At 42.6% G+C, this 12,832-nt stretch overlaps 1 protein-coding gene across 1 annotated transcript in view; it reads left to right on the top strand.

The window, feature by feature from the left end:
* FRAS1 (Fraser extracellular matrix complex subunit 1) overlaps positions 1–12,832 on the top strand; it is a 534,366-nt gene that overhangs the window by 473,752 nt on the left and 47,782 nt on the right. The window contains 4 exon segments of the mRNA XM_059887796.1: positions 261–421; positions 1,322–1,469; positions 8,061–8,266; positions 12,274–12,430. Of these exon segments, the coding sequence (XP_059743779.1) occupies positions 261–421; positions 1,322–1,469; positions 8,061–8,266; positions 12,274–12,430 (672 nt within the window).

Genomic DNA, 12,832 nt, shown 5'->3' on the forward strand with positions numbered 1-12,832 from the left:
CAAAACTGCTTTCCCCTAAAGGTTGTCTTCCTAGCACCACCTCCGTGGGGCCCTCCCGCAGGTCTGCTCTTGAACTTAATATCCATACAGCCAGGGATGGTGACACCTCTGGGCCTTCAGAGGGCGCACAGAGTGTCACTGAAGGTGGTCTAGGCAAGTGGCAGGATGGAGCTGCTGCAGCGAGGGAAGACATTGTTCTGAAAACCACACTCACACTCTGATTCAAGACTGACCACTGAAACGTGTGCTTCTCAATTCAGGTACAGTGAAGATCCCAGTTATCCGCCACGGGACTGACCTTTCCACCTTCACGTCTGTCTGGTGTGCCACGAGGCCCTCAGACCCAGCGTCTGCCACCCCAGGAGTTGACTACGTTCCCAGCTCTAGGAAGGTGGAGTTCGGACCAGGTGTCACTGAGCAGGTGAGCATGCAGAGGTCAAAGGCCAGATGGGTTGTTCATGTCGTCTCTAGTCTGCTCTCCAAAGTCTCTAGAGGACTCTAAAATATTGAAATATTACTGTCTTCCCTTTCTTCAGACATCTTCCCTTTAAGATGTTTAGAAAAGCTCATGGGTGATAGACACCAAATTATTAGAAAGGATTACCTGTATGGCACAACTGTAGATCCCAAAGGTAATATTGTGAAGTTAATATTGTAATTTTCATCTTTTTAATGTGTGCTTTGGCTTCCAACTAGGCAGGATGAGACAAAAGCTAGCTTTGTCTATCCTTTCCCTAGCCTTCCCCTAATTTGGTGGTGTTGATGTCTGTGTTTCTGAAGGGCTAAGTTGCCGTTACTTTCCCATTCACCTCTGGGACGAGGAAAGGGGAGTATAGAAGAGGTGAAAGCCTTGTATTTCAGGACCATTGGAGAGTTCAAAAACACAGGCCAACAAATCAACCTAGATCTTTGACAAACTCTCCAAATGCCATTTTCAGCATAATATCCAGCATCACTGCGCTTGATTGATTTCAGATGTCTAGAGAAAAAACACCTAGGGTATGTGATAAATTGATCATCATTTTATGGATTTTAAAAATTTACTTTAAGACCAACAGAGAAATGCAAGTTGTTACTTTTATCCTAATCTCCCAAAGGCAAATGAGTGTTGGGTGGTGAGTATTCTATAAGATTTGCTTTGATTTTTCCTCGCTTTTTTAATTAGAAAAAAAAATTATGGAGGGGTATGTGCTAAGTCATGGTGTAATTGACATATAACATTATGTCAGATTCAGGTATACACCATAATGGTTCAATATTTGTCAATACTGTGGAATGAACACCACAATAAGTCTAGTTAACATCCTGATTTTTCTCCTAGTATTGCACCTTGACCATCTTGGATGACACTCAGTATCCAGTGATTGAAGGGCTGGAGACATTTGTGGTTTTCCTCAGCTCCCCACAAGGGGCCGAACTGACCAAACCCTTCCAGGCTGTCATTGCAATTAATGACACATTCCAGGATGGTAAGAGATTGGGGTTACCAGCTGGTGGCTCAGATCAGATTTCTATTACTTCCTTAACATCCACATATATAACATTGGAGCTCATTCACATTTTCACTCAAGAAACGTGTGTGTGTATGAGTACATGCATGTGCACATTTTTACATAGAAATATGGGGCAGAAATAATCATTCGTATTTCTGGCACTCTGCTAGGCACACTTGAGGATATTGCACATTCAGTCCAGGTCACCACTTTAAAGTGAGTATCGCAATAAAGCAAGTCAGATGAATTTATTGGTTTCCCAGTGTATATAAAAGTTTACACCATACTGTAGTTTATTAGGGGCTTGCATTGTGTCTAAAAAAACAAATGTACCTTAATTTTAAAATATTTTATTGCTAAAATGCTAATCATCTTCTGAGCTTTTCACGAATCATAATCTTTCCTTCATAGAAACATCAAAGATCACTGATCACAATCACTGTAATGAATATAATAATAATGAAAAAGTTTGAAGTATTGGGAGAGTTACCAACATGAAACATAGAGACACAAAGTGAGCAAATGCTGTTGGGAAAATGGCGCCATAGACTTGTTCAACACATGATTGCCACAAATCTTCGATTTGTCAAAAATATAGTTTCTATAAAGGGCAGTCAAGTGAAGTACAATAAAATGAGGCATGCCTGGTTGGGCTGTGTCCTCAGAAGCTCAAGCTCTAGTTGGGGGATCAGACCCTCAAACAGAAAAAGTAGAATATATTATGATAAATGACCTAATAGTATGATAAATCTAGTAGTGTACGGGAGAGGGGGCTGAATTGTAACTAAGTGTGGAAGAATCCTAGAAGATTTCACAAAGGAAGTGATATTTAAGCAGAGTCTTTAGGTGTGGTAGGAGTTTATCTGATGGATAATAAAATGTTTCTAAATGGAGAACTATAGTATATGTAAGGTATGCAATTTTGAAAGACGCATATTTGGAGAACAGTGAGATGCTTACTTTTGCTTCGAGCCTGGCAGGAGGTGAATGGAAGGAAATGAAATGGAAAGACATGTTGGAGACAAGTTCTGAGATGTCTTATATTCCAGCATCAGGAATTCATAGGTACAGGGGAGCAGCGGATGCTTCTAAGCAGAGGAGTGGTGTGATTTTTGTTAGAGAAAACTAATACTGACCATCCTGTGGGTGATGCGCAGGACAAATAGACACAGGCACCCAGACAAAGTGGTGCTGGTGGTAAAGAACCCCCTGCCAATGCAGGAGATGTAAGAGACGCAGGCGCAGTCCCTGGGTCGGGAGGATCCCCTGGAGGAGGGCAAGGCAACCCACTCCAGTATTCTTGCCTGGGGATTTCCATGGACAGAGAAGCCTGGCCAGCTACGGTTCAGAGGGTCACAAAGAGTCGGACACAACTGAAGCAACTGAGCCCACACACACAAGCACCTGAACAAAAATATGAGTGCCCAGTGAAGAGCTGGCCTAAGTAAAAAGCGAATGAACGGGAAAGCATAGTTGTTTCTGGGAAAGAATTGGTGAAATCTAAAATTGCCAGATTCTAGAGTTGGGTAGAGAAGATCAAGTCAAACCTTTCACTTCAAGCAGGGGGACCCTCCTCAGCCTCCTTAGGGATCAACATAGAACCCATGATGACATTCTTCAGTGACTACACAGAGTCATCAAAGAAGGAACAGGAAGCCCAGCAGGGTTATCATTAATGTCTTTGTTTTTAAATAATTTATTCACTTATATAGTTTTAAAAAAGGCTTCCTAGGTGGCTCAGTGGTAAAGAATCCATCTGCCAATGTAGGAGACATAGGTTTGATCCCTGGGTCAGGAAGATCTCCTGGAGAAGGAAATGGCAACCCACTCCAGTATTCTTGCCTGGAGAATCCCATGGAAGAATCCCAATGGACAGAAGAATCTAGCAGTTTACAGTCCTTGGGGTCACAAAGAGTAGAACATGACTGATCAACTGAGCACACATAACTAAGAAAAAGTAAACAGCAAAAATCATACTATGAAAATTGTCTTCCTTCTATCCCTGTCTCCCAGACTTCCATCTCCCCTTCCTGAAGACAACTATTTGAAGCAGTTTTTTGTTATATGTTTTCATATATCCAAAATAGTATCTTATTTTAGACTTATGTTTATTGAGGTCTAACTTACATAAATCAAAGTTCACCCACCACAACAATCCAAGATGTTGAACAGTTCCGGCATCCTACTTCCCTGAGAGGTTTAACCCTATGCTTCCACAGCAGAGGGTGTAAGTTTGATTCCTGGTAGGAGAAGTAAGATCCCCTGGTAGGGGATCCCACATGCTACCTCCATGGTCCAAAAAAAAAAAAAAATCCTTACAAAGTCAGCTTTCAGCCTCCCAAAGTGATCTTAGCTCCTTTTGTCTTTCTCCACTGGGCTGAAATGGCCGTTAAATCATCTAAGTGGCTCATCTCAGAATATTTTCTGTTTTCACCTTTCTCTTCTGCTCTGATACCTAGAATTAGACTTGGTGTTGCCCTGAAGATGCTGAGCAAGGCAAGAAAGGCCTTGTAGCTGCTACCGCATGGCAATCTTGTATGTGCAGTTGTGTCTCACCATTAACTCAAACCAGAGGCAGGAGTTTTCCTCAATCACAGACTTAACCATCACCCATACAGAGTCCACCGCATTCCAGGCGGGTTGTGTTTGCACTCACTTTGTCAGTTACTAAGAAGATTAGCAGGTGATATTTTCCATGCCTAAAACTGGTGCTTAACACTAGGGATTACAGAGGAGTAGAGAGTAGAGTCTTGCAATCTATTTCAGGACATCAGACTTACACAAATGTGAGGATAACTGCAAATTGATGTTCTCAGAGATGTGTTGGTGATAGTGCATGATTCCCACTGTGAGCCTGTGAGTCTTCCAGGAGCCTTCTGTGAGCCTTCCTTCTCCCATTCACACATCCTATCCTAGTGAAATAGAAATGGTTCTGCAGTCAGACAGAACTGACCCTCAGGGCCGGCACCCCTACTTCCTCTGAGGACTGTAGTGGGGTCCCCAGTCACCAGGCCATGGACCTGTACTTTATCCATGGCCTGTTAGGACCCGGGGCGCACAGCAGGAGGTGTGTGGCAGGCTGGGGAACTAAGCTTCATCTGTATTTGCAGCCACTCCCCTTTGGACTTCCCTGGTGGCTCAGACCGTAAAGCGTCTGCCTACAATGCGGGAGACCTCGGTTCAATCCCTGGGTCAGGAAGATCTCCAGGAGAAGGAAATGGCAACCCACTCCAGTACTCTTGCCTGGAAAATCCCGTGGATGGAGGAGCCTGGTAGGCTACAGTCCATGGGGTCGCAAAGAGTCAGATACAACTGAGCAACTTCACTTTCTTTCACTTTCCGCTTTGGTCTCATTACCACCTGAGCTCCGCCTCCTGTCAGATCAACAGTGGCATTCGATTGTCGTAGGAGGGTGAACCCTACTGTGAACTGTGCATGCGAGGGATCTAGGTTGTGTGCTTCTTATGAGAATCGTCCCAAACCCGCCCCCTGCTCCCAACTCCTGTCCGTGGAAAAGTTGTCTTCTGTGAAGCCAGTCCCTGGTGTCAAAATGGTTGGAGATCGCTGCCTTGTAGGGTTTGCCAAGAGGATAAGAAATGACGTGTATGGAAGCCCTTAACACAATGCCTGACCTGGGTTGGGCCTTTGTACATCTTAACCTCCACGCATAAATTTGTCCCCAATCCAGATTGCCTTTCCTTTGTCTCTGCTCAGTCTCCCACTGAACTGAGGGCTCCTTAAAAGCAGAGACTTCCCAGAAAACAGTCATGAGAAGTGTTCACCCACTTCTTTCTTTTCTTTTCCTCCTTTTTTTTTTTTTTTTTTAGCAGATAGGCATGGGAAAGAAAAGTGAAATGAAAGTGAAGTCTCTCAGTCGTGTCTGACTCTTTGCGACCCTGTGGACTGTAGCCTACCAGGCTCCTCTGTCCATGGGATTTTCCAGGCAAGAGGACTGGAATGGGTTGCCATTTCCTTCTCCAGAGGATCGTCTCGACCCAGGGATCGAACCTAGATTTCCCGCATTGCAGGCAGATGCTTTACCCTCTGAGCCACCAGGGAAGCCATAGGCATGGGCCTATGTGTTAGAGGGAAAAGGGAAAGAAGTCTTTTACATCTCAAGAGAAATCTGGAGTTGATTAATACATGAGATAGCCCAAACATTACCACTTTAGCTTTTAATTCACCTCCACCCTGATGCCTGTCAAGCCAGCAAAAAAATCAATCTACAGCATTAGATAAAATCTGCCACGAGCAGAAAAGTTTTCTTGCTTGTGTTGCTTTTTGCCTGACAACAAGCTCCCTTCTTGTCGTCATGTGCAAGGTCATGTCATTCCCACCCCTTTCTTAGAAGCACAGACCGTTGTTCTCGATGGAAAGAGTCCCAGATGGGTAATGTGTAGGACCTCATACCGAAGTCACTCATCTTTTTAGAGATATCTTCTGGGTTTTTCTTTAGTGATAAATGGTAATAGGCTTAGCTCAGATAATAGATTTGTTTTATATTTGCCAATGCCGACAGTTCTGAGCCGTGGACAGGTTGGAGGCAGAGAGCTTTCTATGTGTCGTCTTGCACAGAGCTTTGTGCTCACTCCTTCTGTTCGTTCCTTTCAGTTTGGGCAAGGCATGTTGGAGGCAGCCAGGAAATACATGTTTTAGCTTTAAGGTCATCTTTCTGTAGCTCCAAAGACGATTTGACATATGACTGGACAGATGACTACCTCTTTGTATTTTTCATAAAGAAAATAATAACTGTCACTCAGCAAAATGTTGGTCTCAGAAGGAGACACGCTTTAATGCAGAATGTTACCTAAGGCCTTGTAGAAAGCAAGGAGGAAAAACTGATCCAATATGTTCAGAAGCCTGGAGATGGGAAGCAATACACACCATGATATGGTAATTCCTGCCAACATTTGCTTCAAATTTTGATGCTGGAGAAGATTTGAAAGTCCCTTGGACAGCAAGAGATTAAACCAGTCAATCCTAAGGGAAATCAACCCTGAATATTCATTGATGTTGACTGATGCTCCAATACTTTGGTCACTTGATGCAAAGAGCCAACTCATCAGAAGAGATTCTAATGCTGGGAAAGATTGAGGGCAGGAGGAGAATGGGACGGCAGAGGATGAGATGGTTGGATGGCATCACCAGCTCAACATGAGTTTGAGCAAACTCAGGGAGGTAGTGAAGAACAAGGAAGCCTAGTGTGCTGCAGTCCATGGGGGTCACAAAGAGTTGTACACACCTTAGTGACTGAACAGCAATAACCACATTAGAGTGCCCTCTTTTTGCTGTATTGAGCACTAATCTCATTCAGTTCAATCCTCCCAATAATTTTACAAGTTAGATATTAACATTTCCAATTTACATATTTAAAAAAAGGAAGAAGCAAGGTTCAGAATCTAAATAACTTTTCCTGCAGAGAGAGACTGCCAGCTTGCTTAGTCATGTCAGACTGTCGGACATGTCTGACTGTCTGTGGGACATGTCCAACTATTGGGTGTATCCGACTGTGGGACATGGACTGTAGCCTACCAGGCTCCTCTATCCATGGGATCTCCCAGGCAGGAATACTGACATGGGTTGCCATTTCCTTCTCCAGGGGATTGTCCTGACCCGGGGATGGAACCCTTGGCTCCTGCATTGGCAGGTGGATTCTTTACCACTGCGCCAGCCACTGGCCAAATGCAGCTTGTAGGTGTGTTTTGTTCGGCTGCAATAGTTTTGGCCTGAATGGAATTTTTTTTTTACCATTTTAAATGCTTGCTATTTTGAAATTTAGGAGCTATGACCTAAAAATGCAGATCTCTGGCTTTGTTTGAAAATAGGGAGACCTGCCAGCAAAAGAATGAAGCTAAGGGGCAGCCCTCTTTAAACACAACCTGTTCTTTCCAATTGTCCCTGTTCTCTATGGTCTTTCTGGCCCGGCACCCATGTGAGTGGTCATTTATCATCAGGTTTACACTGCTCTTTTCTTTGTAGCCTTAGAAGGAACATGAACTTTTTGGGGTTCGCAGGTCTCAACATTTTTCTTCCACCTGGCGCATATCTTCATTTGCATCACCTATCTGCATTTGAGATGGTGACTGTTCCCTGAAGCTGAGCAAACTTGATTTGTTCTATTTTGTTGGAACTACACTCACAGTGCAGCTAGCTTCCCTGGTGGCTCAGAAAGTAAAGAATCTGCCTGCAATGCAGGAGACTGGGGTTCGATCCCTGGGTTGGGAAGATCCCCTGGAGAAGGGACTGTCTATCCACTCCAGTATTCTTGTCTAGAAAACCCCATGGACAGAGGAGCCTGGTGGGCTATAGTCCATGGGGTCGCAGAGTGGGACACGACTGAGCAACCAACACTGTCACTTCACTTTCTTTCACACTCATGGGGGAAGCAGTTTCTTGGTCCTGAGAGCAGTAGGCAGGCCTTGAAATCTGCTGATTGCCTGTGATTTATCAGCCTCTGGTGGTCCTCAGTGGCGCCTTCCTGCCAGGTTGCTGAGGGCCCACGAGGGCTACCGCCACCTCCCTCGGTGTCCCGCTAACAGTGCCTCCATCTTTCCTTCTCTCACCCAGTGCCCAGCATGCAGTTTGCCAAGGATTTGCTCCTGGTGAAGGAGAAGGAGGGCGTCCTGCATGTGCCCATCATTCGGAGTGGAGACCTGAGCTATGAGTCATCGGTGAGGTGCTATACTCAGGGCCTTTCAGCTCAGGTCATGGAGGACTTTGAGGAGAGAAGAAACGCAGACTCTTCACGGATTACGTTTCTCAAAGGGGAGAAAGTAAGTGGATTCGTGGTGGCTGAAAGATGGGTTTCTCTCCTTCCTTGATGCCTTTATTTGTCCATAGTGAAGTAATTCAGACAAACTCTGAACATCCTAAGATGTTCTAATTAATTGTTCACATTGGGTTGGCCAAAAAGTTCGTTCTGAATTTTCCATTACATCTTACGGGAAAACCTGAACAGATTTTTTGGCCAACGCAATACTTTCAACGATATCATCTCTTCTATGTAGCTGTCTTCTCTGTTGCCCACTTAGCACCAGCTACCTATGTCATTGGTTGAGCTGGGAAGTTTAGATGGTGTAGAATCTTCTTGGAATTTAGCAGAATCAGATGACTAGGGACTTCTCTTAATCTGAAACCACATTGAAGAGGAATGCAGTCCACAAATGTTGTCTGGAGGAGACAGTTTTCTAATACCTGGGTCCCGGTTGCAGGCCAATACACATTCTGGTATAGGGCCCGCAGTACAGGATTGCACAGGTAGAGTTGAGCAGATTCAGGTTCGGGAAGTATTTTCTTGGTAATATAATGCAAAATGATGCATACAGACGAGGAAACTCCTGAGAAATTCCAGTCACTAAATATGGCTGCATCAGAATCAAATAGGGCTTCCCTAGTGGCTCAGAGTAAAGAATCCACTTGCAATGCAGGAAACTCGGGAGACGCAGGTTTGATCCCTAAGTTGGAAAGATCTGCTGGAGGAGGAAATGGCAACCCACTCCAGTATTCTTGCTGGGAAAGAGTCCCATGGACAGTGGAATGTGGGGAGCTGTAGTCTATAGGGTGACAAAGAGTCAGACATGACTGAGCACACACACACATCAGAATCAAGCCTGCAGCCTCAGTGTATATCCAAAGCACATACTGAATGGGAGTTGTATTTCCCCATTTTTTGGATCTCAGTTTCAGATGACTAAGTCAGTTGTGGCCCTGATTGCAAGGCCGCAGCCCTTGGTTCAAAGTATGGAGTTCCCATTGGTCATTTCAAGGCCTTTTCTCATTTTGTTGATTGATTCATTTCATTTTACCCCTATTCTGCAGACAGTCACAGTCCTTCCCCATCTGAGGTCGTCAATCCATTGTCTGTTAATGTGTGTCTCTTATTTTGTATTTGTTCTTTGCAAAGGCCTCGTTCTTTATATATATAATTTTTAATTTATAAAACTGCTACTGTGTTATATTTTTTCACACGTTTTCTGTGTTTTCTCAGCAATATGTTTTGGGTATCTGTGCATGTCATTTATGTGTATATCTAATCTGTTGCTTCAAACTGTTGCCTAGTATTTCATGATGTGCATTTACTACCTTTTACTCATTCACTCTCAGCAACAGACAGTGAAGCTCCTCCATTTCAGTTCCCAGTCACCGCCTAACACTCTGCCATTACTAACAGTACCACCAGGCAAATCCTCCTACCTGTCCACTTCCTCAGCAGCAAAATTGCTGGACTCCAGGTCATGAATGTGCTTAATTAAAAAAAAAAATAGTATTAGGATACTTTCCAAAATGTCACTAACGGGACATGAAGGTTGCTAAAACCCTACATCCTCTTCTATACTTTTCCAGTTACTGATTTTTACTAATCTGATATGTATAATGTTATATCTCATTTCAATTTGCCTTTCTCCAATTATTTCTATGTTTTGCTCAGATGGCAAAGAATCCACCTGCAATGTGGGAGACCTGGATTCGATCCCTGGGTTGGGAAGATCCCTTGGAGGAGGGCATGGCAACCCACTCCAGTATTCTTGCCTGGAGAATCCCCATGGACAGAGGAGCCTGGCAGGCTACGGGTTGCAAAGAGTCAGACACAACTGAGCGACTAAGCAAAGCACATGCTTGTTAGTTCATTGAGTTTCCTCTTACAAGAATCTATTATTTTTAACCTTTGTTACTTATTTTATTGTGTTGCTATCTTTTTCTTACTGATTTGCAGTAGTTTCTTGTGTACTCTTGGGTTTCCCTCATGGCTCAGAGGTTAAAGCGTCTGCCTCCAATGTGGGAGACCGGGTTTCAATCCCTGGTTCGGGAAGATCCCCTGGAGAAGGAGATGGCAACCCACTCCAGTATTCTTGCCTGGAGAATACTCTAAATATTCTTAATGTTAATAATTCTGAATAGTAATATTAATCCTTGCCAACTTTAGACATTTTAGCTCCTATAAGCGTAGTTTCCTTTTCTGTCTCTCATCTACTACCATTGACCTTGGTGTTCTTAGTTGAACAGAAATCTTCATTTTGATATAATCAAGCATATGAAGTTCAGTTCAGTTCACTTCAATTCTGTTGCTCAGTTGTGTCCGACTCTTTGTGACCCCATGGACTACAAGCATATGAAGGTTTTGCCTTATGATTAGTTCTTTTGAAGTTTAGCGGAATACTTTACCCATCCCAGGTCACCCGATTCTTCCTCCATTCTTTACCACCAAAAGAAAGTAATAGTTTCCTTCTCTGAGACTCTCAAGTCTTTTACGCATGCATGACTCATAAAACCCCTGTCTTAGTTTTGTATTTTATGGGAATTTTACTGGTGGCAGGTTGAAACACATATTAAAACACACACACACATAAGTACTGTAAATATGATCTTCAGCTTTGAGTCTGCATGTCTGTATTTGTTTTAAATTCAAAAGAGGATTCTCTGCCTATCCAAGAGGCAGTTTGTAATTTAGTAAAATCATAAAGAAAATACAGCTTAGTAGTCTAGATGTTACCCACATGGCAGCCTATTCATAAGCACGTTTTGGAATCTTCATCTCCTTCGTCATGCTGAGCAATGTCTTTGGAACTTGTCATTTACCAGAATGTCCTTTTTTAAAATTTATTTTTAATTGCAGAATAATTTTTTACAGTGGTTTCTGCCATAGAACAATGTGAATCAATCATAAGTATACATTATACCCCCCATCCTGCACCCTCCAGGGGGAAAGGGTGGGATGAATTGAGAGAATAGCATTGAAACATATTTATTACCATATGTAAAATATATAGCTAATGGAATGTTGCTGTATGACACAGGGAGAAGGTCTTTTATTTTTAAGATATACTGAAGAGTCATTATTAAATTCATGCTTTCCATAAAGAAATTCTTGCTGTAAGAAAAATGTGAGAGGGATAATAAAAGCATGCTTCAGGAACTTAAAACCAGGTTAGCAAACCACAGGTAAATGTTCACAGAAATAGTCTCCCTCCATCTAGGATGACTCAGGGGGTGTGACAGTAAAAGCTCCATACCCACATATCCTATGCAATATGGTACTACAGTGAGTTTAGGATCAGCCAACTACAAATAATCACACTTCATATCATGACTATGCTATCAAGGCTGCTCTGTTGTTGTGACCTTATTTTACATTTCCCCAAGAAGTCAGTCCTCAGAAGAGAATATTCAGTTTGGGAAACACTTGATTTCTTTCCATCCAACAGGGATTTAGATTGTGTTCTCTGACATTCAGTTCTCAGCAGTTTTCAAGTGAGACACCATTTGGCAGCTCTTTATAGAGTTCTGCAGCTTTTAAAGGTGTCTTTAGCCTAACAGGAAGCTTTTCTGACTTCCTTATAAGACTCCTCAATTTTCGCAAAGGAAGAAGAACATTATTCACCTCTCCAGGATTTCTAATCCATATGTTAAACCCTCACCATCAGAAATCTACCTATCATAACATGTACAAGGGTGTAGATGAGTCCAGGCAAAATGTGAGGAAGCACACAAATGTTCTCCAAATGCTTTTTAGTGATTCATTTTATTGCTCTAGTTTTTCATAACTTATGACCAATAATTCAAAATGGTTTGGAATATTGAATACAAAGCTCCACATATAGGTAGGTCCATCTAGGTATGACTGTTAAGACTTAAATATTCTATTTTATAAATGGTTGGAATCTTTTGAATTTGTGTTGGCTCTTTGATGCTGCAAAGAAGAAAAATTACTTTCCAGGGAAAGGTGAGCAAATGATTGATACCTCGCTGCAAGTTTTAATCTCTCTTGTGCCCTTGGCTCTAGATGAAGAACTGTACTGTCTATATACACGATGACTCCATGTTTGAGCCTGAGGAACAGTTCAGGGTCTACCTTGGCCGTCCTCTTGGGAACCACTGGAGTGGAGCCAGAGTTGGAAAGAATCACATGGCCACCATCACCATATCTAATGATGAAGATGGTAACAGAAGAAATTGCCTTTAGTTTCTCTTAGGTTGATGGGACTTGAACTGATGTTTCATAGTAATGTTTTAATGTAATTATAGGTGTTTTGAAAAATAAAAGCACTGTAAAAATGTCTAATGGTAACAGTTGGAGTATTCATAAAAAAAATAGTCTTGGAATATTTATAGGAAACAATTATACTCCAATTTAAAAAAAAAAAATGCAGCAAGGGATCCCTTCCACAGAGCTCCGATTTTTTTTACTATAATTTTTTTTTTAATTTAAATTGAAAATTTTTAAACATACAGTTTTAACTGGATGTTTATTTGGGCTTTTTTGTTCCTGCTGTGTGACATGTAGACTATTAGTTCCCTGACCAGGGATCGAAACCACAGCCTCTGCGTTGGAAGCAAGGAGC

This window comes from Bos taurus, chromosome 6, assembly GCF_002263795.3.
Source record: "Bos taurus isolate L1 Dominette 01449 registration number 42190680 breed Hereford chromosome 6, ARS-UCD2.0, whole genome shotgun sequence".
NCBI classification, from domain to species: Eukaryota; Metazoa; Chordata; class Mammalia; order Artiodactyla; family Bovidae; genus Bos; species Bos taurus.